At 53.9% G+C, this 26,375-nt stretch overlaps 2 protein-coding genes across 2 annotated transcripts; both read left to right on the top strand.

Moving 5' to 3' along the window:
* Positions 1–1,050: 1,050 nt before the first annotated feature.
* On the top strand, positions 1,051–8,731 carry LOC132350916 (cytochrome P450 26C1). Its single transcript, XM_059900514.1, has 6 exons — positions 1,051–1,254; positions 1,777–2,001; positions 2,490–2,765; positions 4,121–4,279; positions 6,246–6,575; positions 8,354–8,731. Exons 1-6 carry the CDS (start codon positions 1,051–1,053, stop codon positions 8,729–8,731), a joined length of 1,572 nt encoding a protein of 523 aa, XP_059756497.1.
* A 4,599-nt stretch (positions 8,732–13,330) lies between these two features.
* LOC132350568 (cytochrome P450 26A1) lies at positions 13,331–17,018 on the top strand. The gene is made up of 7 exons (XM_059899819.1): positions 13,331–13,690; positions 13,892–14,116; positions 14,368–14,658; positions 14,748–14,906; positions 15,398–15,532; positions 16,057–16,209; positions 16,487–17,018. Exons 1-7 carry the CDS (start codon positions 13,502–13,504, stop codon positions 16,826–16,828), a joined length of 1,494 nt encoding a protein of 497 aa, XP_059755802.1. The 5' UTR covers positions 13,331–13,501; the 3' UTR covers positions 16,829–17,018.
* The last annotated feature ends 9,357 nt before the right edge of the window (positions 17,019–26,375 follow it).

The raw sequence follows: 26,375 nt of genomic DNA, 5'->3' as shown, positions 1-26,375 counted from the left end.
TGGGATTAGGGGGTCTCCGTGAAGCTTTGAGAAGCAGTGACACTACCATCTTTTGAAGGATTCTGGAAGTGGTAGACCTCGGAGGGGTGGGGATGTCGAGATTCTCGACCCCGGCCATCAGGGCTTGCGATGCCAAGGTAGGCATCGAAGATCGCAGTTTCCCTGAAACAGAAGCAGAGCAAAGGGGAGAACCCCCAGCCCTTTAGGCTTGGAGTGCCGGGAAGGGAAGGAGCACCTGGAAGTTCGAGTGTGGGGATCCCAGAGAGAGCCCGCATTTAGCTCCGTGCGCTCGGTCAGTCCACCCGCCGAGCTCCTGCTGGGAGCCGGGAGGTTCTTGGCGCGAAACTGCAGGCCCCGCCCGAGGATCTGCGCGGGGCACGGCCCCCGGCTTAGCCGTAGCGCCGCAGCGGCTGCCACTCCCCACTCCAACCCCTCGGAGAGCGCGCCGCTGCCCACCGCCTCCAATCATTACTCTGCGTGGAGCGCTTTAAATATGCAGAGGCGGGTCACGTCGTGTGAATCGGTATCAATCCGTAGGGAGGGAGCCAATATCTATATAAATGTGACCTGGGTCGGCCGAGAAGGGTTAAAAGGCTGGAGAAGAGAGAGGTGGGCGGGGGTCTACAGTCCGGGCGAGCGCAGCCCTGGTTGGCAGCACCGGTGAGTTGCTCCTCTCTTTGCCCTCCTTCGCTGCTTCTATCGAAGGAGTGCTGACCAGGGGAGGTGGGAGGTGCTCGGCTCGAGCGGTCCCGAGGCAGCCGGCGCCCGCGCGAGGGGCTTGCGTTTTGGCCCGGGAGCCGTCGGACTCCGGGAAAAGTCTTGAGCGCGCGGGTCTCGATGAAGGCATGTTCCCTAAGGGCGCGTGGTCACTGCTGCCCTCCGCTGCCCGTCTGCTTTTAGAGCGAAGTCCTTGTCCGAGGTTGTAAATCTCGGTTTTGGTCCTCAAGCCTCAGGCCCTTTCCGGACAGAACAGGTGAACACTGCGCGCTGCCGGCGCCGCAGCTCCTGCGCCTCCTGCGCTCGGAGCGGCCTGGCCCCAGCAGGCTCGCCATGTTCCCCTGGGGGCTGAGCTGCCTGTCGGTGCTGGGGGCGGCGGGCACCGCTCTCCTGTGCGCGGGCCTGCTGCTCAGCCTGGCCCAGCACCTCTGGACCCTCCGCTGGACGCTGAGCCGGGACCGAGCCTCTGCCCTGCCCCTGCCCAAAGGTTCCATGGGCTGGCCCTTCTTCGGGGAAACGCTGCATTGGTTAGTTCAGGTGAGCAGTCCGTCGTTTCCGCACCCCAATATGGCCCCTTCTTCCCTATCCCCCACTGGTTCTCAATGTTCCCAGGGTTCGTAGCCAGGCTCTTCCTGTCGCCCAGGGCCCCAGGGAGCATACACGGCCCTGACCTTTGCCCAGCTGCTCCCTCGAAGGGACCGTATGTCACTGGCGTTCTCTCCAACGCAACTTAAGTCCCGACAAAACGCGGGGGTGAACAGAGGGGTTCCAGGACCCTATGTCCTGCCACCATAGAATCAGGAGTCAGGGGCGAGTCTCAGCAGTGAGCTCTTTGGCGCTCGTGTCCCCATTCTGAGCCTCAGTTTCCTCTTCTCACCAATGGGAACAGGAGCATGTACATTCCCGTAGGGTAGTCGCGAGGCCCATTTGAGACTGTTTTGTAAAGAGTAAGGCGCCAGCCTAGAGCAGGAGGTTTTTATCAAGCGGCAGTTGGGAGGCCTGGGCTAGATCCCCAGCCGAGACCCAGCGGCCCCATCCCTCTTCGCTCCTGGCTCGCAGGGCTCGCGCTTCCACAGCTCCCGCCGGGAGCGCTACGGGACAGTGTTCAAGACGCACCTGCTGGGCAGGCCGGTGATCCGCGTGAGCGGCGCCGAGAACGTGCGCACAATCTTGCTGGGCGAGCACCGCCTTGTGCGCAGCCAGTGGCCGCAGAGCGCGCACATCCTACTGGGCTCGCACACACTGCTCGGCGCAGTTGGCGAGCCGCACCGGCAGCGGCGCAAGGTGAGCCTAAAACAGAAGGTGCCGTCGGGACGTCAGACCCGCGGTTCCAGAGAACCTGCTGTGGGCCAGGCCGGGGCGAGGTGTTAGGGGTACACTGTGAACCTGGCCAGGGCCCCTGACTAACAAGTGGGTGCCATTGGGCCAGTCCCTTACCTTCTCCGGCTTTGGTTTATAAGGCCAGGACTGGGACTTAAAGGTCCTTTCATCTTCGATCTTCTGCGATTCTGATACCAGAAGCGCTGGAAATTCAAACTTAGGGTTAGCGACGACTTCCTGGAGGAGGTGGCCCCTGTAGCCTGGATGGATGGGAGGGGCTGTGTACATCAGAGGAGAACTAGAGGGAATGGCGAGAGCAAAACCCAACACATTTGGGTCCGGGTCTCTTAGAAGAGGAGAAGGGGGCCGAAATTGGCCTTTTGGCTCCTAGGGAGTCGCGGAGCAGAGGGAGCCGGACGGCTGCCAGGGCTGACCCCGCGCGCTCCCCACAGATCCTGGCGCGAGTGTTTAACCGCGCGGCGCTGGAGCGCTACGTGCCTCGCCTGCAGGGGGCGCTGCGGCGTGAGGTGCGCTCCTGGTGCGCGACCCGCGGGCCGGTCGCTGTCTATGAGGCCGCCAAAGCGCTCACCTTTCGCATGGCTGCGCGCATCCTACTTGGGCTGCGGCTAGACGAGGCGCAGTGCTCGGAGCTGTCCCGGACCTTCGAGCAGTTCGTGGAGAACCTCTTCTCGCTGCCCCTAGATGTGCCCTTCAGTGGCCTGCGCAAGGTACTGCCGCCCCTCCCCAAACCTTCCCTTTGGGGCTCCCTCGGTGCGCCACAGGCGTCACCTCTGCTGGGAAATGGAGGCTCTGCACAGTGTGGGGAGGCGGCGTGGTGTGGCGGTGGGCGTCGGGGTTGGCCTCTGTCCTGACTCGCTGTGTGACCCGCGGCGGGCCACCCACCCTCTCTGGGTCACGCCTGAGGGACGAGCTCCAGCCCCAGCAGCCGCCGGCTTCCCGACGTTGGGTCTCGGTGGCGGGCGCCCAGCCAGTCGTCCCAGCCCCTCCCCAGAGCGGCGCCTCCTGGCCTGGCCTCCAGCGCCTCTTTGGAAGCCCCGTGGCTGCGGAATGGATGGGAGCACTAGGGCCGCAGACACGCCCCCGACCCAGCCCGGCGCCAGCTGGAGAGGGGTGGGTACCGGCTCCCCGGCCCGCGGCCCCAGGCCCGCTAGTTTCCGGATCAGAGAACCATGGCCTCTTCAAACTTCAGAGCGATGGGCTGGGCCCAGAGGGCAACCGAACTGGGGCTTCTTATTGTGCTGATGCCCTGGTTTTCAGTCACCTGAATAAAAATAATAGTTATGTATAAACGTACATGCTATATGGGCTGATTGCCTTGGGTACATTTTCTGATTTAATCCTCTCAGTCTGCAAAGTATTATTATTCTCGTTTTACTGATGATGAAACTGAAGCTCAGAGACGTTAAAAGACTTACCCAAGATCCCACAGCTAGTAGGGAGGGGGGCAGGATTTGAACCCCATCTCCCCTGACTAAAAAGCCCAAGTGCTCAAAATGCTTCCCCAGGCAGACGCTTTCGCTGTGCTTGCTCCCTGAACTCTGGAGGGCCACCCCAGCCCTCCTGCCTACCCCTTTACAAAGGCTAATGTTTAGACTTCCAATAGTGTCCTTTAAGCCAGAGCTTTCCTGAGCGCATCAAGGTGTCCCTTCCTCTCTGCACTGGTGCCCACTGCCCATGCCTGAGCCTTGTGCAGGGAAAGGACAATGGACTGACTCCCTGGCAGGGTTCTGTGCCAGACATGGACACTTGACAGCTGTGTGACTCTGGATAATGGCTTGACCTCTCTGAGCCTCAGCATCCTCCCGTCAGGAGGACAGTAACTGTGTGCCTTGCCCCAAAGGGGGCTTGTGATCAAGAGAGAATGGTGTGTGGGGGTAATGGACAAATTCCTAAGCATTTATTGAGCCCCTTCTGTGTGCCAGGCATGGAGCTAAGCTGGGAAACTTTTAACACCAGGCTCTCAGCAGAGCCAGACCAGCACGGGGAAGATTTTGGGGGTAGGTGTCCAGGGCTGGTCGTCTCAGCCTTCCTGCCCCACCTCCCTTCTCTCCCCGCACATCAGGGCATCCGGGCACGGGACCAGCTGCATCGGCACCTGGAGGAGGCCATTGCAGAGAAGCTTCACGAAGACAAGGCTGCTGCAGAGCCAGGCGATGCCCTTGACGGGATCATACACAGCACTAGGGAGCTGGGCCATGAGCTCTCAGTGCAGGAGCTGAAGGTAGGTGGCAGGAGATTTCTCCTCCCCTCTTTTGCATTTCTAGCAGGTCTCTACACACATGCTGCATCCCTGGAGCAATGGAGCTACATGCCGTTTGGGCCCACTTTGAGCCACAGGCACTCCTCAGGGTGAGGGGAAAGAGGAGACCTGGGTTCCACTTATCGCTCAGCTGCACCCACTATCTCTGTGGCCTTGGGCCAGTCACCATCCCTCTCAGAGGAGAGTCGATGGCATGAATCCTAAGCCCTCCCTTACCGGTTCTGGCAGCAAACAGCTCTCCCCCTCCCCCACTTCTCTGTCACTCCATGCCTTTGCCTCTGCTGTCCCCCTGCCTATGAAGCTCTCTTCACCCCTTTTCTCTACAAACCCTAAGGGTTCAGGGTTAAATTCCACAGTCTCCTTGAAGCTCCCCTCTTCCTCCCCAAATCTACACTTCCATGAGCCACCTTGGCACCTGGCACCTCTTTACCTGTCTGTTTTGCCACTGCAGAATCTCCTGGAGAATTAGAACCCCTCCCCATGTATGCATAGTGCACATACAATGGAGGTAAGGAGGGAAGCTTTGGAGTGGTCCCTGGACCCACCTGCTCGAGAACCCAAAAAGGAGTGGAGAGGTTGGGGGGCAGGGAAGTTAGAAATGGGAACACCTCAAGCCTTCCATAAGCAACTCCCATCCTTTCTCTGGGCCTCAATTTCCCACTTTCTGCTAGCCAGCCACTGAAGGGTGGGGCTCACTCAGCCTGAGTTTCTTCTCCGAGAACGGGACTAATAATCTCTTTCCTGACTCTTGGGTGGTTGTGAAGTCTGGAAGAGTCAAAGGGGTTAGAAGTAGATGAGCGGGGGGCTCCTGAGTCATGGGGGAGCCGGTGGACAGGAGCAGCTCTGGGCTGGGAAGGGGAGTGGTATGCAAAGAAGTGGAGGGTCCCTCTGCCTTGGCAGGGCTGGGGAGCTGGTGACAACACCCTCCAGGTTCTCGGGAAGGGACCCACTGGCCAGAAATCTTCAGTTCTGGCTGGCCAGGGAGGACCTTGGAGCCCCGAGGTCTCTGTCCCAGCTCCCCATCTTGTCCAGGGCAGGCAGTTAGCCTTGGATCAGGTCATTCATTCCACACATATTACTATCTACCTATTCAGTGCCAGGCTCCATGCTGGGACTGGGGATACAGCAGTGAGCAAACTGGCCCTTGCCCTCGAGGTGCGAGAGGGGAGGGGTACACATTCATCCTATAATAACATCAATCCGTGTGTAAACACAAACTGGGTGCTGCAAGGAAGGAAGACAGCACACGGGGAGTTGGGAGGGCAGAGGCAGGCAGTGAGGGCTGGGGCCTGGACGCTGAAGCCACCAGGCGCCTCCGTCCTTCCGGCAGTGCACACCAGGAAGAGGTTTAGTCACTGGGACCACCGCTAAGCAGGAGGAGGAGCACGATGCTTGCTTTGGTGGGAGGCTGGCGCTGCTGCTGCAGGTGCCTTGGTCAGTTCCACTGCGGTTACTGTCAGGACGCCCAGCTGGGGTTGTCGGCGGCACTGCAGGCAGCGCTGCATGGTTAAGAGCGCTGGAGTCCCAGCTCGGCTACGGGGACTGGTGACGGCAGGGACCTCGAGCACCTCTCAGAGCCTCAGTAAAACGGGCACTGTGCCGCACAGGATCGCGGTGAGTATCGAGTAAGTTAATACACGTAAAGCGCTAAGAACAGTACACAAAAACAGTTCCTGGCATTATCTTTGGGAACCTCCCACGGCAAGTGGATAGATCCTCCTCTTGCTCGTTGCTATCTGTGACTTCCCCAAGTGTCGGACTTGGGATTCAATCGACTCCAGGACCTCCACAGGTAGCCGCGCCACGGGAGCACCGGGCGCTCTGGCCTGTGCACAACGGCAAATGTGGGGCCCCTGCGCCTCCGTTAGGGGGCCACGAGGCCGAGGCCCAGCTAATGGAGACTCAGCGCTCCCGGGCTGTCTTGCAGGAGTCAGCTGTGGAGCTCCTCTTCGCCGCCTTCTTCACCACGGCCAGTGCCAGCACGTCCCTCGTCCTGCTACTCCTGCAGCACCCGGGGGCCATCGCCAAGATCCAGCAGGAGCTGGCGGCGCAGGGGCTGGGGCGCGCGTGCGGCTGCGTGCCGGCGGCCTCAGGGGGCGGCGCTGGGCCCCCGGCCAACTGCGGCTGCGAGCCCGACCTCAGCCTGGCGGCGCTCGGCCGCCTGCGCTACGTCGGCTGCGTGGTCAAGGAGGTGCTGCGCCTCCTGCCGCCCGTGTCCGGGGGCTACCGGACAGCCCTGCGCACCTTCGAGCTCGACGTAAGTGCGCCGCGCCGCCCGCCCCGCCCCGCCCCGCCCCGCCCCTGCCGCCGGCCGCGGGGAGGTGGGGTAGGGGTTAGGACCGAGCTGTCTACTCTTTCTCTCTCCGGACCTCCGCTTTCCCTCCTGGAAAATGGACTGAATCCTCTTCCATTTCCCGGGAACCACGGTTGAGGGAGCAAAGCAAGGTTAGGGACCCCGTACACTTCAGCTTTTGGCAGTGGTCCGGGTGAGTCAATTAGAGCCGAGTTTTAGAATAAAAACATCCTTTTCTCCGCCCAGCACCCCCCTTTCAGCCAGTGAGGCTGGGTGGGGCACAAAGAGAGACCCCCACTATGTCCCGTACCCCATCTCTCTGGCTCCCTCACAAGAAAAAGGGATTAATCATTGTTACTAGTCCAGGCCTCTGGCTGAGGCCGGATTCCAGGGAAGCGGGGTAATTAAAGTATGGGGTATGATCAGGGTGGCATGAGCTGGGCAAGAAAGTTAAGGTCTAGGACTGGCTCCATCTCTCTATGACCCTGGGCAATTCCCTTCTCACTCTGGGCCTCAGTTTACTCTCTGGAAGGAAGCTGCCTTGGTCCCTTCCAGCTTTGACTCCACGTGGGGCCGGGCTGTGCTTCGCAGTGGCAGCATCGGGGGAGGGGAGCCCTAGCGACGCTAAACTGAAGGTGTTTGCCTGAATGGCTGTCCCTGCATCCCCCCTACCACCAGCCCAGTCTCTGGGCGGAGTGGGCAACTCCTTCCCTGACCCTTACTTTAGACTAAACAGCAAGTGTCCCTAGTACATTGCATACCAGGATTTGAGGACCCCTAAGGGAATGGGATTGTGCCCCTGAGGTGCTGTCATGGAAAGAAAGGGGGCCAGAGCCAGCACCTTCATCACAAACTGGTATGAAGAAGAGAGTGCTCTCTAGCTGAATGACACCAAAACATTTTGGGAGCTGGCGTTTGAACTGGAACAGTGACGGGTTAGGATGGGGACAGCACATCACTGAGAGGGGATGGCCCAGACAAAGGTAGGTGGATTAGTGAGGGGTTTAGAAGTGTCTTGGATGCTGAATCTTGGAATTCAGACATCATGCAGGCGTTGGGAACCTCCTGAAGCTGTTCAGGCAAGGGAAACAGGATGGTCGGGGCTGGAAGACATCACAAAAGTGGAATAGCTGAAATAGTTGGAGGTGAGCAAAGGGAACATGAAAGCTGCCTTCCAACAATTTAATTCTCGTGTGCACCTTCTTAGAGTGTGGCTGCCTGATCTGAACATTACTATACAGCTGATGGGTGGCGAGGACAGAGAGGCAGTTTTCAGTTCAGTCCCAAGAGGAGCTGTAAAATTGAGGTGACCGTAGAGGAGCTGTCGTTTGCATTGTTCCGACCCAGGCAACTGGTGGGTGCAGGACTAGAGTTTAGGTGTCCCGATCTAACGTGAGAACAAAAAAGACAAAAACAAAACAGTGAAACAAATCATAGAGCACATTTACTGACCACTAATATATATGGCCAGACCCGTTATTTGAATCCTCACTACAAGATGGGCATTTTTGTTCTCACTTTATCAGTTAAGAAACTGAGGCTCAGAGATTGAGCATGTAGCCCATCGTCACACAGCTCGCCAGGGAAGGAGCTGATATGGGTATGCAGAGCGGTAGCTTCCGGGTTAGACGCGCCTCCCTGCTTGTTTTCGGAAGCCTGTTTGATATACCCCGGTGGAGGATCGGTTCGGGCTGGGTTTCCGGGTACCTCGTGGTCAGGCGGGTCTCCTCACCTCCCCGCAGGGCTACCAAATCCCCAAGGGCTGGAACGTGATGTACAGCATCCGGGACACGCACGAGACGGCCGCGGTGTACCGCAGCCCGCCTGAGGGCTTCGACCCAGAGCGCTTCGGCAATGAGGGCGAGGATGCGCGGGGCGCCGCCGGCCGCTTCCATTATATCCCGTTCGGCGGCGGTGCGCGCAGCTGTCTCGGCCAGGAGCTGGCGCAGACCGTGCTCCAGCTGCTCGCGGTGGAGCTGGTGCGCACGGCGCGCTGGGAGCTGGCCACGCCTGCCTTCCCCGCCATGCAGACCGTGCCCATCGTGCACCCGGTGGATGGTCTGTTGCTCTTTTTCCACCCGCTTGCGCCTTCGGCTGCGCAGGATGGGCGACGCCTCTGACCCGCTGCGCCGCGGAACCTGACTTGGCCAGTGGCAGCGGAGCACTTGCGGAGCCGCCCATCTGCCGTTCCCCAGTACCGGGTCGGGCGCGCTCTCTAGTTCACCAAACGGTTACCGAATGCGGCTCTGTGCCGGACTCTGCGGGAGGAGACGCGTGAGCCACCGCCACAGCACTGGAGAAGTGCCCTGGCCAGTGGGAAGGTGCCTCCTGCACTCCGCACGCACCCTGGAAGGAAGGAAAGGTGGTGGGCCAAGTCTCTTAAGCCCTTCCCAGGATTTCGAAGCAGGGATGGAGGGAAGCCAAGCCCGGGAGGAGGCATGGATCGCAGGGCCGTGGGGAGGCTTGCTAGGGGAGGATTGGGCCGTAGAACGATGCGGGACCTGCAACGGTCGCGAGGAAGAGGGGACGCCGGGAGCGCATCTCTGGCCTGGCTTTGGGCCATAGGAAGACACCGAGAAGGCGCCCAACGGAAGGCCTTCAGGCAGCTGGCCTCCGCTAGGTGCGCCCTCGCCACTCTGCAGGTCTCGGCAGAAACCCAGAACGGTGGGCGCTTCCAGGGCTCCAAACAGGCTCAACACTGCCGGATTCTGCTGGCGATTTCTTAAAAGAAAAATTCCTAGTTCAAGAACGCTTTTAGTCTTTCCATTTATACAAGGGAGAAGAGGCAAACGAGAGGACTCTTTAAGGCTGGATTATTTTCATGGGAGATTGAGACATAGAGACATTCGAGGTATTTGTACCCAAAACAGAAAGGCCAAGAAATAGTTTCCTGGCAGTAGTTGGGTGAGGAGGCTACAGCTTAGCTGGGCAGCTGCTCTCTGGTGGGAAAGTGTGGGATGAGGGGTGAGGGGGACTCAGGAAAGACCCCCTCGCCTTCCCCCGGAAGGACCTACCCTGCATATATCCAGAGAGAGACTAGGAACTGGGGCAGCCTGGGGTCCAGGCTGCTGGAACTTCTCTCTTGAGCATAGCTCCAGGGAGCTGGGCTGTGAATTATCTCCAAGATAGTTGGCTGCAGGGACGTTCTGATTTACTGCTTCAACCACCTTTATTACAGGGGAGAGACTGAGGCGAGAGACTGGACTGCTCAGCCAGTGCTCTCTTCCAACCCATCACTTACTCCCTGCTCCAGCTCCCAGGCCTGTGGCTGCTGCGAAGCTCTTGGCCTTTTATCCTTTCAACGCTATCTCTAGGTTGGCCTAAGGACTCTGGACCTTTCCAACACAGAAGTTCCCAACAGTGTTTAAATCTAAACCAAGAGCCTCCAGCGTCATTATTCCTAACAGCTCACTGTAACCTGTCACCCACCTTCGGACAGGCTGGGGGCAGTTGGACATGATGGGTGAGTCAGGGAAGTTGCCGCCAAGGCCTGAGCTGACCCCTTAGTGAACCAGAAGAAAGCTGGTGCCCTCCTGACCTTACGCTTAAGGTGGATCCTGGGGCCAGAAGGAAAGGGGGAAGCAGCAGACACAGGCAGGGTCGGTAGCTCAAGAGTGCAGCGGGCCCTTCGGAGCTCGGCTGACACCGCCATAACCCCCTCCAGGGCAATTCATCACCCACTGCTGACCACAGGCCCTGGCGCCAGGCCATGGGATCTGCAGGCAGGTGACAGAGCCACAGAGCCGGCAAGAAGTGGCAGATCTGGGGGCCTGCCCTCAGGGCGCTCCTGAGGCTGCAGAGACAACATCTTGGCCTAAGAAACTCCACTAGGCTGAGGTGGTGGGAGGACCAGGGCTTGGGGCTGATTCTGATTTGGGGAGAGAGATTGGGGGAGGGGGCTCTCAGAAGCCCAGACTTAGCTGGTTCCAAGAGACCTGGTTTACCTGCTGGTGGTCTGCACTAACTATAAGCCCCTGTAGGGGCAGCTCCAATTTTGCTCTAATTTCCCATTGATACTTCATTCTCAGTAATTTCCAAGAAAATCTGAGCTCTTGCTTTAGTAGCTCTTGATTCTCTGAGGAAGGAGCAGATGTGGTTCTTGCCCTCCTGGACTTGGCGTGCTTACCAAGGAGGTAGACAGTAAATAAACTCACAGACAAGAGCAAGAACATGTCTGATGATGATAGTGCTGTGGAGAAAATAAAACAGGCCTGCAATGCAGAGTGCCGGGGAAGGCTGGGGCCTGGGAAGACTTCCCTGGGGTGACATTCGACTTTGGAAGGAACCAGCAAGCGGTGAGCTGGGAAAGAGGCACCCCAAGCAGAGGGAACAGCAGGTATAGAACCCTGGGATGGGGATGAGTGCTCAAGACAAGGGAAGAAGGGGTTGAAAGAAAGGTGGAGGATGGGTGCTTCAGCTGCCTGGGCTCCCCTGACCCCAGTCAGGAACTCACTCCCCACCCCCCAACCCTTAGCAACAGGCTGTTTTGCAGACATCTTGGAAACATTTTATTTTCCAGTGAACCAACCCCTCTCCCCACCTACTGCCACCCACGAAAGCTTGGCAAGGTATCTAGATCAAAGTTCTTATTGGGCTGGTAATTTATGGGCCCCTTCCCTTCTTCAAGATGTTCTTTAATGATCCCACTATCCCATTTAATCCTTTCCTGCCGGTCGCCCCCGCGGGTCTCGATGGGCAGGTAGATTAAAACATTTTTTCCCCCTTGTGGCAATTTCCAGCGCGCAGGCCCCGCTCATCTTGTGACCCGGCGCGCGCTGAACTTGGCGAGATGGCCCTGCAGAGTTCACTCGGATGTCACGGTCCGGCCTGCAGGGGTCACAGGCGGGTCAGGCCGGAGGATTGGGACTGGGCCCCAGGTCACGCCCCCCGCTCGCCAGCTTTGCTCACCGGCCGGAGGCACTGTCCAGAAAGGGGCGGGCCAGGGATTTCTGAGAATTACCTCCAGCGCGTCTCGACCCGGTTCCAGCCGGTGCCCCCGAAGTCGTCTGTCACTGTTTACAGTTGTGAAATCGTTAGAAGAAATAACGGTGAGAGAGACCATTCCCTAGAGCCTCTGAAACGCCAAGTAGGTTTACGGAGAAACGCCGACTCTCCGAAACACATCCTGGGGCGACCCAGGCTTGGAGCGTTTCGGCGAGTGTGCGGTCCCTGCGACTCCGCAGACACTTCCCGACCCTCCGGGTTTGGGGACCACCGCGGGAGGGCTGCGTATTTAACAGCTGTCAGGATCGAAGTGTATTCCATCCCCAAGGGACGCTTTCCAATCAGTGAGGCGTGCTCCTGGGAGAACCGGGTCTTCAGTTTTAAACAAACGTATATCATTGCTTCGTTTTAGGCGCGACTGGAGGGTTCATCGCTCAAATCAAGGGGGCGTGTGGCCCTGACTGGTCCGAGGCAGTTCGGACCCAGTCCCACTGGCTCGACCAGGCGGGAAGCAGGGAGCGCACGTGCGCTTCCCGCAGTGTCCGAGCTCCAGGCATTGGCTGCAGGAGCAGCCGATTGTATAGCTGGGCGAAGGCCAGAAGACTCACTTCCCAGTACGGATTCCCTCAACACTCTTCTTATCAGCGGCCGGCAGAGGCCTGAGTTTAGGACCCAGCCCCCCTCTCGCCTGGGTGGCTTTCTGCCCGGTGGGAGCTGGGAGAGCGGAGGATGGCTCCAGTGCCCGGAGCCCAGGTCACCTTGGTAACGTAGCCTGGCGTGCCTTGGAGCTGGGAGGAGTATTTGCAACCAGAAGCCCCTTTTGGAAACTCACAACTTCCCCGTGGTGTAGAGGGGTCAGGAATGATCACCTCCATATTAAGGAGGAGGAAACAGCCGCAAGGATGTGCGGTGACTTGCCCAAGGTCATTCAAGTAGAGACGGAGCCGGGACTCAGAGCCCGGACTCCGGGCTTTCCATCCATCCTCCATCTCGGTGTCCTTATCCTGCCAGGGCTAAGGACCCTCTTCCCCTCTGCCTAGCTGGAGCTGCTAACCCCAGGACCCTCGGAATCCGGCCGGCTGTGGCAGGATCGCAGAGCTCTGGTTGCCGCCGAACCGCGGATGAATTGCCACCGCGGTCCCCCACTGGGGGCCCAGAGTTAGGGCTCAGACTTGTGCAGGGCTGCACCTGGAGTCCTGAGGATCTGGAGCCCCTCTTGTACCTTAAGTAGGGCTTTCCAAGACTTCATGGGTGTGGACCTCCTTGAGGGGTTTGGGGAGCTGGCAATCTATGGTCAGCCGGTCACGACTTCCCGCGACTCTCGTTGGGTTCTGGCCCTGGGCTCTTCTGCGGGATCTTTGGAAGAATCGGGAGGCCTGCGTTTTGCTCTGCGTTCTGGGCCTCAGTTTCCCCACCTGTGGGACGAGGAAGCTGGACGATCTCTGAACGCACTTCCCTTTGCTTCCCCAGCAGGTGGAAGGGGGCCCACACGGCGCCTGTAAACGGAAAGCCAGTGCAGGCAGCTCTGGTCTGGGACCGCCCGTCGGACCCGGCGGGAGGGATCCCAAAGAGACCGCCAGGAAGCCCAGGGCTTGGAGTTCCCGCTCCCCAGAGCCTGGGTCGGCCCCTGCTACCGTCCCAGAGCCCCGCACAACTTGTATGGGCGAAGCAGGCTGCTCCTAGCCCCGCACCCCAGGAGGCGCGCTCCGAGGGAAGCCGCCACCGCGCCGCCTCTGCCTCTGCGCGGAACAAACGGTTAAAGATTTTGGGCAGCGCCTCGAGGGGGGAGGAGCCAGGGGCCCAATCCGCAATTAAAGATGAACTTTGGGTGAACTAATTTGTCTAAGGTAACGTGGGCAGCAACCTGGGCCGCCTATAAAGCGGGCGCGCGGCAGGTTCGGAGCTCTGGCGACGGCGGCAGGTGGCGCGGGAGGTCGCGGCGCGCCATGGGGCTCCCAGCACTGCTGGCCAGTGCTCTCTGCACCTTCGTGCTACCGCTGCTGCTCTTCCTGGCAGCGATCAAGCTCTGGGACCTGTACTGCGTGAGCAGCCGGGACCGCAGCTGCGCCCTCCCGTTGCCCCCCGGAACTATGGGCTTCCCCTTCTTTGGGGAAACTTTGCAGATGGTGCTTCAGGTAAAGGAGATAGGGGCGGGACAGGACGATTCCCCGGAGCCCCGGAGCCCCAGAGCCCGACTCGGCTCCAGGCTTCCACTGAAGCCGGGGTAGGCAGCCCCGGGAGGGAGGTGACTGAGGCTAGGATCAGTACTAGCCGGAGGCTCGGCGCTCCCTGGCGCCCCCTCACTCCCGCCTCTCTCCTCCGCTTTCCTCTCGCAGCGAAGGAAGTTCCTGCAGATGAAGCGCAGGAAATACGGCTTCATCTACAAGACACATCTGTTCGGTCGGCCCACGGTGCGGGTGATGGGAGCGGACAACGTGCGGCGCATCTTGCTCGGGGAGCACCGGCTGGTGTCAGTCCACTGGCCCGCGTCTGTGCGCACCATCCTGGGCTCCGGCTGCCTCTCCAACCTGCACGACTCCTTGCACAAGCAGCGCAAGAAGGTGAGGGCGGGGTGGCGGCGCGTGGGCAGGAAGGGGGACCCGATTCGCGTGAGGGGTTCAGGCAAATAGGTGCTGGGCGAGCGCCAGCTGCCATAAGGCGTCGGCTAGGGACCCTCTCAAACCCAGTGTAGCTTTCCCAGCCGGGAAGTGCCTTGGGTCTGGTGGGGTTGTGGGTGTCCGGAAGGGGGCCCTGGAAGGCGAGAGGGGCGGGTGGGGCCCGGTTTTCACACTCTTCCCTCCTCGGAGCTCAGGTGATTATGCGGGCCTTCAGCCGCGAGGCGCTCCAGTGCTACGTGCCAGTGATCGCCGAGGAAGTGGGCAATTGCCTCGAGCAGTGGCTGAGCTGCGGCGAGCGCGGCCTCCTAGTCTACCCGCAGGTGAAGCGCCTTATGTTCCGCATCGCTATGCGCATCCTGATGGGCTGCGAGTCCCGGCTGGCGAGCGGCGGGGAAGCAGAGCAGCAGCTGGTAGAGGCCTTCGAGGAAATGATCCGCAATCTCTTCTCGTTGCCCATAGACGTGCCCTTCAGCGGGCTGTACCGGGTAAGGGCGGCATGTAGGGTGCGGAGCTAGGGGCTCCGGGGGCGCGGGGTCCGGGCTTCTGCTCACCGCCGTGCGCTCTCTGCGCTCAGGGACTGAAGGCGCGGAACCTCATCCACGCGCGCATCGAGGAGAACATTCGCGCCAAGATCTGCGGGCTGCGGGCGGCCGAGGCGGACGGGAGCTACAAAGATGCGCTGCAGCTGTTGATCGAGCACTCGTGGGAGAGGGGAGAGAGGCTGGACATGCAGGTGAGTGGCAGCTTCAGGAGAGGCACGGCGGAGTTTGATCCCCTGGCTTTCCAATCGCAGTTCCTGGGGTCCCCAAAGTGCCCGCCTGGGGCCCAGGTCCCCAGAGTGGGAAGCCCGCCCAGACCCCAGGGATGGGACACAGAGGTTGAGACACCTGGTCCGCGGAGCTTCGGATAGGGGAGAGGCTTCGTCCCCTATCCCTTCCAGGTTTTAAAGGGAAAGTTGGAATTTGCAAGATGTAAATAAAGAATGTTGGGTGATTATAATACAACCAAGGCTTTAATTTAAGAGTTCCTGGGAGGGTGGGATCTTACTGGCCTTCCTGCTCTAGCTGAACTAAAGGGTCTTAGCATTTTGTTTAAATGGATTTTCTGTCAGCACACTTTCAGCCCTTCTCATCTTCCCTCCAGAACTCTCAGTTCTATTCTGAGTAGTCGCTCTGTAAAATTGCATGCAGACTTGTCAAAACGTTCATCTTAATCCACTCTTAGGCACTAAAGCAGTCTTCAACTGAGCTCCTCTTTGGAGGACACGAAACCACAGCCAGTGCAGCTACATCTCTGATCACTTACCTGGGGCTCTACCCACATGTCCTCCAGAAAGTCCGAGTGGAGCTGAAGAGTAAGGTAGGGGAACTGAGGTGGGGGGGATTACCTTAAGAAACTCAGCTACTCTCTAGCCAGCTTCCCAAAAGGTAGGTGTGCTTTCCCAATAAAAAAGAAGGAATCTTGAGCTGTGATCCCACTCGGGCAGGGTTCAGCCTTGTACTTCTACCTCTTCTCCACGTTTTGCAGAACCTTGGAGATTTTCAGATAGGTTCCACTTTCTTGGATTTGTGTGTTCAAGGGCATGAATGGGGAACTCCTGGGGGACGGTGGTGGCAGCCAGGAGTGGTGGTGGTGATTGGGGGAGGGGAGAAACTTGGTGGTTCTAACTGGTGAGCAGCATTCTCTTGGAATTGTAAACAGATAGTGGACTTGGGCCCAGGGGTGGAGGCAAATGGTAACTAGCTGCTCCCTGTTTCCCCCTCACACTTTCCCATCATGAGGCCCTTTGGGTCCAGCCGCTACTTAAGCCCTGTTTACGTCTGCTGGGCTGATTTTATTGGAGCACAGAATAACCGTTCACCTCTGTGTGACTGTTTTGATAGGGTTTACTTTGCAAGGGCAATCAAGACAACAAGTTGGACATGGAAATTTTGGAACAGCTTAAATACACTGGGTGTGTTATTAAAGAGACCCTTCGACTGAATCCCCCAGTTCCAGGAGGGTTTCGGGTTGCCCTTAAGACTTTTGAATTAAATGTAAGTTAAAAGTTCTCTCCCTCCCACCCTTACCTTTTGTGTTGTAGTTTTAAATCTCCCTTTGTTTCTCTGTCCTTTGACTTAAATTTCTTAGGCTTTTGATAACATTGTCCTGCCTCTGAATGTCTGTCTATCTGTCTCTCTGTTTCTCTCTCCACCTCCCCCTCCTCCTTTCTTTCAGCTCATAACTCCTCCAAGGATATCAGTGATAGATTTTTTTCCTGTTGAAGGTTGAATTCCAGTTTGTCAGTCCTTTGGACTTCATAATCTTTTGCAGGGATACCAGATTCCCAAGGGCTGGAATGTTATCTACAGTATCTGTGATACTCACGATGTCGCCGATATCTTCACCAACAAGGAGGAATTCAATCCTGACCGCTTTCTGCTGCCTCACCCGGAGGATGCATCCAGGTTCAGCTTCATTCCATTTGGAGGAGGCCTTAGGAGCTGTGTAGGGAAAGAGTTCGCAAAAATTCTTCTCAAAATATTTACAGTGGAGCTGGCCAGGCATTGTGACTGGCAGCTTCTAAATGGACCTCCTACAATGAAAACGAGTCCCACCGTGTATCCTGTGGATGATCTCCCGGCAAGGTTCACCCGTTTCCAGGGGGAAATCTGATGGGCAGGAATGCCCAGACCTCAGACTTATTTGAAGAGTACATATGCGTTTTTATCTAGTGTCATGTTGATTTTATTATATTTAATTTCTAAATGTATATTATAATATTTATGTGTCTCTTCTACAGTACCACAGTCTTTAAATATTAAAATAATGAACTGGATAGTTTACAAATAAAGTAAAATCTGAAGGTGCTTGTGTTGCGTTTAATATTCCTGTGGGGGGAAACTCACCGGTTTTATATTTGTATATTTAACCAGATTTCTAAATGTCTACATTCATGGCTTTATTTGTCATCTGTACATATCTATTTTCTGGGAGGAAGAAACTTTAGCTGTTTTTTTCTCTTAACAGTTATTAGAAAGCATATATTATATGTGTGTGAGCTAGTCTAAAGGTAATTTTGTTAAGTTTCCGATGATAATTTAGATTCTCTATTTGGAAAATCTATCAAAGTTAATTAAGAATTTGGGGAGGGGTTTGCTTTACTTTAGGGAAAGCTGAATTTGAAAGGAGAACACCTTGAGAAGATCATCTAATATAACACCTTCAGCCATAAACTTAGTATGTTTAATAAACATAATAAATCTATGGTGTCGCACAGTGTCAGAACTGTTTTCTGAAATTAAAGTTTTAGGTAAGACAAAGTTATTGACTAAAATGAGACCCCAAATCACTGGCGTGTTTCCTTTACTCTGAAGTTGCATATGAAAACAGTATTGGAAAAGGCCAATCTCTGGTTTAGATAAGCGAGTCCAGGTTTTCTTTATTGAAAATAAGGCAGGAGGAGTAGATTTAACAAACTGACAGATAAAGTTTTTATCTATGCCAGGCAATAGGGTGTGAGCCTGACATGACTGATAAAATGGCCCAGTCATGACCCTGTGAACCTTGGCTAACCTCCGTGAAAGCGCAGTTTTGTCACATTTCTGACCCTGGCATAGCCATGTTCTGAACTGAAGGCCAGACTCTCAATCCAGAAAGGTTAGCCCAGTGACTTGCTTATGCAAGCACATTTTCAGTTTTGAAATGGCACAATCTGCTTACTGAACCTCTGATGGCTTGTAGGTTTTGGACTTTAAATTTTTCATTACAGTTTTAGAATTTGGCAATACTGCAGAAAAACTAGGTGGTCTAAATAGGTGTTTGAAAAGGGTTCTGACTACTATGAGAATTACATGTTCTACCTGACTTTAGTTTTTTAGGTGGAACTTGGATTGTAACTTAAGGTTGGAATCCTCTGTTTTTTAAGGGGTGTTTACAGAATAATTTATAATACCTTATAATAACCTTATAAATGCCTTTTTTTTAATGAGAAATTACAGGCTTATTTTATTTTCAGCTAAAGCTTTAGTGTACTGTGGTGTACAAAGCTGGCCCTCCCCCCCCCACATAACATTTGCCCTGGATCATTCCAGTTACGAGCACACTAGCCTGAGGACATTATTTCGGATAATTTATACAAGGTCATTTTTTAAGGGTTTCAATACTTTTCTTTTTGCCAGAGGACAGTCAGTGTTTCAAAACCCTGTCTTCGGTGACACTGTGACCGCGTGTCTCTATGAGCATAGTGCAGAAAGAAATTTGAGCCATTTTAGCATATAATTTAATTTTTGAAATCCACCTATATTTTTTATCCAGAGAGCTCTGAGGAAAGTGCTTCTGGCTTGCATCTCCCAGGGCTACACTTAGCTTAACTAGACTCATCGATTACAGAGTAGTGCGGAATTTATCTCGAAAATACGTTAAAAACACAATCTTTGATAATGCACTTAGTGCTGAGTAAAGGCAGTTTCAACGTGTGTCCGTGCGAGGCAGAATCGATGTTTGTGGCTGCCATGTGGACATTAGATGGGCCCTGGTCACAATGTCTGGGGCAAGCATGTTTTACGGCCCAGCCTCCTCTGGGTCAGCGTTCACGCATCACCCAGTGGAGAAGTGTTTCAGGAGGAGGCCACTCTTCCAGATTTAGATTTGGCCAACGTTGTGGAAGGACGGGAGACCACTATGAGAAAGGACTCTTTGGGGCCCCCAGGGGCCTGGCACTGTGATGGAGGGTGCTGTGCCCTCCTGGGCCTTGGGTAGACCTGCCAAGCGGGTCAAGTTGGTGGCCTCTGTCTCCCCTTCCACACGTACCCCTTGCCCTGGCTGCCTCCCATCCCCCCTTCTCTTCAGTCAGGGGTGTGGTGCCACCAAGGACAGAGCATTGTCAGGACTGGCGTATGAAGGCATCCAGCTTAGTCCATAAAGCACCAGCATTCAGAGAGATTGTAGTCTTCACCCAGCTTAGCCCTGGGAGGCCCAGAGAGAGACTGTGATTTGCCTGGGGCCACCCAGGGAGTGGCAGAACCAGGAAAGGCCTCCTGCTGCTTTTTTCTTCTTCTTTCTTTTTTTTCCAACATCTAATAACACCTGCCTGATTTGTCTCCAATTTTCTGTTGCCAGACGACCCAGCAGTCTCCACATCCTAACTTCCCTTCATGTCCCCTGCCACCACTCCCCTGCCCTGTGACACTCCAGAGATCAATTCTCTTGCAGGCAACTGGGGAAATGGGAGCAGCGACAGGAAGCGGCTGCTCCCCCCAGACCCCTCATCTCCTTCTAGGTTTCAGGGTGCTTTTTGTACCTTGCCACCCCCCAGAGGTCCACAAGGGGGCGGGCTTCTCCCTTCTATGCCAAGCTCAGCGACCAGTGGTTTCCCCACCAGTGTCCATGAAATCCAGGGTCCACAGACTCTGGCCCAGGGCCTGCTTTTACCCCAGACAGTGAGAGGCTACAATCACCCAGGGCTTAGCAAATACTCAGCCTCAGGCCTGGTCATGGCTTCCCGGCCCCTCTGGAAGAGTCACCCCAGGCGGGGTTGATCTGGACCGTCTTTTAGCTTCTGAAGTAGCCACCATCCACTGTGTCTCTGTGGCTCTGGTTTTGAGCGTTGCCCACGTACTGCTCATGACTTGACCTATGTTGCTTTCACTCTCCCTGGAAAATGGCTCTCGGTTTTTAGGGAGTGGGGCCCATGTTTTTCGAAGGACATGTGTGTACTAGTCAGGGTTCAGACGACCCTCCCCAGGTCCAGGAGCCGCCCCACAGAAGCACTCTGAGAGGAACTAGGAATGTTTAGAGAGGTGGTGGAGGCCTCATCTTCCAATAGTTAAAGTGCTGCTGTAGTAAATGCGGGTTCAGACCTGTTCTGAAGGACAGAACATGCACTGAGGAGGGTAAGTGAGAAGGAAGGAAATGTTAGCACCATATAAGGAAAACACTTTGAGGCAACTAGAGCCCTCTGGTGATGACACAGCCAATAACCTAAGTCCCTCTGCAACTTTTTTTGTACCTTGCCACCCTGGATTTCATGGACACTGGTGGGGAAACCACTGGTCGCTGAGCTTGGCATAGAAGGGAGACAGCAGCTCCCTGTCAATTGAAGCATCCAAACCGAAGCCAGATAACCAAGCGGCCATAAGGATTCTGACACGGAGGGAGAGGCTGGGTTACACAACTCCCAAATTCCCTTCCAAAATTCGAGAATTGTGATTCTCTGAGACTTGATTCTGTATTAATTCAACCGCTCAGATACTCACTTTACTTTGAAATGCACGTTAACTCCAATCTAGGGAGACGGGACGTCCTGACATCCTCTTCCAGAGGCATTCAGCAGTCCTTGGTGATCATTCTGTCAAAGCTCCAAGCCAAATGTGGACGTGGGACCCAGGGAGTCTGATGCGTGTCTTCACAGAGACGCTGAATCCCTGCGTTGATCGCTGGGAGACCTCTCTCCTGCCTTGTGACCTGTTGCTTGCAGGTCCAGGTCCTGTGTCTGCTCCTGCAGCCCCTACGCCTCTCCCAGCTGTGCCATGTTGACCGTCCTCTTGACCTGGCTTCTGGGGCAATGCCCTGAGACGTTCCCCAGAGCTCCCTGAAAAACTACTCAGAGGCAGGAGCTGTGTCTCATCGTTGGAATCTCGTAAATTCATTCTCATGTACTTCCCTGCCCTCCCCCAGAACACACTCACACAGAAGAGGTGTTCTTTGGGAGAGAATGTTTCTTGGGGCCAATCGACGCCATTCACCTTATGTCTCTCCAGCTTTGCGGTGCCATGTTTTTCTTTGAAAAGTGAAACTTTCTTCCTTGGAAAATCTCAGCAGCCGCAAGCTTACACGGCTGTGGTTTAACAGCATGTCACATTCCTGAAACCAATGCTCCATGGGTATTTGGCCAAACAAGCTTTCCTTCTTTTGAAGTAGAGTCAACTCGAGTTAGAACCCTGGGACAGAGTGGAAACTTAGCCCTGGATTACGAGGTGGGTTTTCTGGGTGAGAGTTATCATGTTGCAATATTCATAACCATGCACCGCAGCACAGAAGCTGACCCACAGCTTACGAGTTCTCACCACTGCCAAACCCCTCCCTAGTCTATCGAGGGGTCAGAAATCTACTCACTCATCTCTGACCACAGATGCTTCAAGTATTTTGTCTGGTCACTAACAGATTTATTTAACTCAAATGCTTTGTGAAAAGAGGACAAGGCACTTCGCTTACAACAGACATTTGACAAAACATGTTGATTGATTCATTAAGTACAGCCATACCATCCAACATAACAGTGATTTATTTAATGATAGAGGAGGGGATTTGGTATTTTGATACAGAAAGTTCATTTAATCGTCAATTAGTCACAGATTTTTAGAGCTGGAAGGGAGATTATGGATAGATCATCCGAGCCCCTCAGTTTACAGCCGGGAAATCTGAGGCTCTAAGAAATTTAAGGCCACAACAGAGAATCAGGACTGGCAGTCCAGTGTCTGGTACATTGTAGCATTAGTCTTCAATTAAAAAAAACATATTGTTTATTTATATACATGACAGGAATAAAGGGCAGGTGAGCAGATTATTTGAGACTAAATTGCTTACAGGTTCTTGCTTCTCACTGGGCCTCTGAGAGAACCTGGGTACAGATTGCAGGCATTTCTGGTGCGGATGGGGGCTGGGTCTGCTTGTTGGTAGAGCTGGACCCTCAGACAATTTAAATTTCTTCTACTGAACAGCCGAAAATGATTTCTGTTGTGGGTTAAATTGTATCCCCCTTCCCGGAAAAAAAAAAAAATGCTGAAGTTCTAACCCTCAGTGCATCAGAATGTGACCTTATTTGGAAATAGGGTCCTTACGGAGGTAATCAAGTTAAAATGAGGTCTTCAGCTGTGTCCTCATCCAATTTGATTGGAGTCCTTATAAGAAGGGGAAATTGGGACACAGGGAGACGCACACAGAGGGGAGATGATGTGAAGACACGCATGGAGAATGCCATGTGAAGATGGAGGACTGGAGTGATGTTATCTGCAGCCTAAGGAATGCTGAAGATTCCTGACAAGCCTCCAGAAGCTAGGAAGAGTCAAGGAAGGAGTCCCCTGCAGGTTTCAGAGGGAGCCCACTTCAGACTTCTAGACAAGAACTGTGAGACTTGATTTCAGCCTCCTAGACAAGAGCTGCCTCCGGAACTGTGAGACAATCAATTTTTGTTGTTCTAAGCCACCTAGGTTGTAGTACTTTTAAAAATGGCAGCTCTAGAAAACTAACACAGGTTCCAAAGGCAAGAAACCTTATTTGTGAGAAACAGTGGTTCTCAATGTTAGCGGGCATCAGAATCCCCTGGAGGGCTTGCTGAAATACAAATTACTGGGCTTCACCCCAGAGTTTCTAGATTGACCCAAGAATCTGCATTTCTAGCTAGTCCCCAGGTGAGGCTGATGCTGCTGGTGCCAGGACCACGCTTTGAGAACCACCGACAAAAAGGTTTCTGATCTCTAAGTCGAGAATCACAGACTCACGGGTGCCAGGAGGTGATTTCACAAGTGATATGAGCCAGGGAGAGAAACAGCTGGGGGAGGTGGGTGTGCTAATGCAGGGCAATACCAGTCCACTCTAAAGGGGCAGGTGCTGCTCAGTCTGGCCTATCCTTGCCCTGTAGGAATGAAAGGTCTTCCAATTTTTCAGGAGGTGCTAGAAATTCAGATTTGCATGGGAACATCCTGATGTTTAGATGTTCGTAACTAATTCACATTAAAGAAAAATGTGCAGGCATATGTTTGAAATGGATGGCCAACGGGGACCTACTGTGTAGAACAGGGAACTCTGCTCAGTGTTATGTGGCAGCCTGGATGGGAGGGGAGTTTGGGGGAGAATGGATACATGCATATGTATGACTGAGTCCCTTTGCTGTGCACCTGAAACTATCACAACATTGTTAATCGGCTATACTCCAATATAAAATAAAAAGTTAAAAAAAAAAAAGTGCAGGCAGAATACAACTTGTTTCTGGCCCTGATGGCTGCCAGTTTGCAACATCTTTGGTCTTTGATCCTTGAGAAGTTTTCAGAGTGCTTGATTGAGAATGGCTTGACTGTGGTTCTGTCTCAGAGTCCCTCATAGGGTTGCAGCTAAGATGTTGGCTGGGGCTGTGTCACTTGAAGGCTTAGCTGAAGCTGGAAGATCCACTTCCAAGATGGCTCCCTCACAGGGCTGTTGGCAGAAGGTCTCAGTATCCTGCTATATGAATCTCTCCTAGGACTGCTTGGGCATCCTCACGACATGGCAGCTGACCTCCTTCAGAGCAAGTGGTCTAACAAAGCGGCAAGACAATACTGAAGCCTCAGTACTTTTCATGACCTGGCCTTGGAAGTCACACTCCATTTCCACAATATCCTGTTGGTTACACAGTTTAGCCCTATTCATTGTAGGAGGGAGCCACATAAAGATGTGAATACAAGGAGGTGAGGACCATTGGGGGCCATCTTGGAGGCTGGCTACTATACTCAGTTTTTGAGTGGGTGGGTAGACTCTTTTCCTGCTCTCTCTTAGAAGCATTTTCATCTCTTTTCTGGGCAGTGCTTGATTTCTAATATTTTCTTAGTGACTCATCACCTATGGGAACTTACAACTGCCATCAGAAAAACTCTATTACAGCATTTCTCGGCTGCACAGAGTCTGAGGGATCATGTGCGCCAAGGCTGCAAGTTGGAGACCCTTGGGTAGAGCCTCAGAGTGGGCGTTTAAGCCCTTCTGTTTGCCAAAGTCTCCAACCAGCCCGCTTCATTCATTTATATTACTTTTCAGGCCTCTGAGTTATCTGACCCTGCTCTAATCCAACTGTTCTGTTTCCTAGTACTCAGGACTTTCAGTGCAAAACTGAATCGTCCTGGGAGAAGTCAGATGGTTGGTCACCCTCATCAACCACATCATTTGAAAAATGAGGAAACTTCAGTTCAGACAGCAGATGTGAATTGATTAGGTCCTTACAACTCAAAGTACGGTCCATAGACCAGCGGTATCTGCACCACCTGGTTGCTTGTTAGAGATGCAACATCTCAGACCCCACCCTAGACCTGCTGAATCAATCTGCAGTTTAACAAAAGTCCCAGGTGATTCTTATGCACATTGCAGTCTAGGACTCTCTGAATAGGAGCAAAACCTGAACTTGGGCTCTCTGAGGATTCAGATTTGCTGTCCATGTGGGTGAAATAGATCTGACAATGACCCACTTGTGCTGTGGTAATCTGACCTTGATGTACACATCTTATTTTTTATTTCCTGCCTCCCAGATTCCCCAAAATGAAGGGCATCTAAAGTTTCATTGTTGGAAGGAACCTAAAGCTCCCAATTCTCACCTGGGTTTGAGTAGTGGTTTTCATAAATCACTTTTCACAGTTGAAATTCCTCCCCCTTGCTCAAACAAAATGCCATAAAAACACAGATTAGGGGAGATTTCTGGGCATTTAGGTTATTTCCAGTTTCTGATACTCCAAGCAACTTGCAATCAGTAAGTAACCTTGTTTGTGCAGCCTTATATACAAACTACTGCTTTATTTCTGTAGGATTGAGTCCTGAAAGTGAGGCTGCTGGGTCAATGAGAACGTGCATTTAAAACTGTAATGGAGAGCCAGAAAAGGTGTCTATCTGAAGAGGAATGTTTGAAAAAACAGTGGTTCATTTATGTTATGGAAAGTTATGGAGCCATAATAGGGCACATATGATAGACTTCCATTGACCTTGAGGGATGACTACGATGTACAGTTAAGTAGGGAGAAAAAGTTGCAGAGGGACTTAGGTTATTGGCTGGGAAATTAAGGGGGATATTTTGCAAAGAGATGAATCACACTTTCTGAGTACATTTATGGATGCTTTTTTTTTTTTTTTCTAAATATTTCAGCTTACTTTTTTTTTTTAAACTTTGGGTTTATTTATTTTATTTATTTACTTATTTATGGCTGTGTTGGGTCTTCGTTTCTGTGCGAGGGCTCTCTCCAGTTGCGGCAAGCGGCGGCCACTCTTCATCGCGGTGTGTGGGCCTCTCATTATCGCGGCCTCTCTTGTTGCGGAGCACAGGCTCCAGACGCGCAGGCTCAGTAATTGTGGCTCACGGGCCTAGTTGCTCCGCGGCATGTGGGATCTTCCCAGACCAGGGCTCGAACCCGTGTCCCCTGCACTGGCAGGCAGACTCTCAACCACTGAGCCACCAGGGAAGCCCTGGATACTTCTTCTGGTTGTAAAGAATATGTGTTGATTTTGTAATTAATTTTAGGAGAGAGAAAAAGTGAAGGTGCTGTGGGTGAAGTGAATGATGCTCTAGAGGTCAGCCCTCAGTCTCCCCTCCCCTCGGACCCTTCCCCACTCCAACCTTCTCCACTCTCTCTCAGAAACCACCTCCCAGTTGCAAGCACCCCATTGGCTGAGCCCATTCACATGCCCACGTACCGGCTGCCAATTGCAGAGAGAGGGGTTGTCTGACCTCCTTCGATCCCAGGGGCCTTCGAGGCCCACCTACCTCGGGATAACCTCCAAATAGGAGGTGTATCCTAATACAGCTTCGTCCCTAATCAGCAGCTAAAGTGGAAACCCTTACAACACTAGCCTTTTGAAAACCTCTGTGCGGTTCGGGAAGCAGTTTTGAGTTAATTAACCTTATTTTCATAGAGTGCAAAGAAAAGTAACAGCCAGACTTCATTGAGCATTTACTATATGTGCTAAGTATTTCACATTGTCTCATTTCATTCTCAGGACATTTCCATGATGCAAGTACAGTTTTTTTGTTTTTTTAAATTAATTAATTAATTAATTAATTTTTGGCTGTGTTGGGTCTTCGTTTCTGCGCGAGGGCTTTCTCTAGTTGTGGCAAGCGGGGGCCACTCTTCATCGCGGTGCGCGGGCCTCTCGCTATCGCGGCCTCTCTTGTTGCGGAGCACAGGCTCCAGACGCGCAGGCTCAGTAGTTGTGGCTCACGGGCCTAGTTGCTCCGCGGCATGTGGGATCTTCCCAGACCAGGGCTCGAACCCGTGTCCCCTGCACTGGCAGGCAGACTCTCAACCACTGAGCCACCAGGGAAGCCCTGGATACTTCTTCTGGTTGTAAAGAATATGTGTTGATTTTGTAATTAATTTTAGGAGAGAGAAAAAGTGAAGGTGCTGTGGGTGAAGTGAATGATGCTCTAGAGGTCAGCCCTCAGTCTCCCCTCCCCTCGGACCCTTCCCCACTCCAACCTTCTCCACTCTCTCTC

Source organism: Balaenoptera ricei, chromosome 16 (assembly GCF_028023285.1).
Source record: "Balaenoptera ricei isolate mBalRic1 chromosome 16, mBalRic1.hap2, whole genome shotgun sequence".
Taxonomy (NCBI): Eukaryota; Metazoa; Chordata; class Mammalia; order Artiodactyla; family Balaenopteridae; genus Balaenoptera; species Balaenoptera ricei.
Note: the sequence above shows the minus strand (reverse complement) of the source record. Positions and strands in the feature narration are given on the sequence as shown.

Bases quoted from the DNA above. Each gene is read 5' to 3' on its own strand.
- LOC132350916 (XM_059900514.1), top strand. From the start codon at position 1,051: ATGTTCCCCTGGGGGCTGAGCTGCCTGTCGGTGCTGGGGGCGGCGGGC. The intron at 1,255-1,776 runs GTGAGCAGTCCG...CCTGGCTCGCAG, and splicing joins CGCTGCATTGGTTAGTTCAG to GGCTCGCGCTTCCACAGCTC. The intron at 6,576-8,353 runs GTAAGTGCGCCG...ACCTCCCCGCAG, and splicing joins TGCGCACCTTCGAGCTCGAC to GGCTACCAAATCCCCAAGGG.
- LOC132350568 (XM_059899819.1), top strand. From the start codon at position 13,502: ATGGGGCTCCCAGCACTGCTGGCCAGTGCTCTCTGCACCTTCGTGCTA. The intron at 14,117-14,367 runs GTGAGGGCGGGG...CTCGGAGCTCAG, and splicing joins TGCACAAGCAGCGCAAGAAG to GTGATTATGCGGGCCTTCAG. The intron at 15,533-16,056 runs GTAGGGGAACTG...CTGTTTTGATAG, and splicing joins GAGTGGAGCTGAAGAGTAAG to GGTTTACTTTGCAAGGGCAA.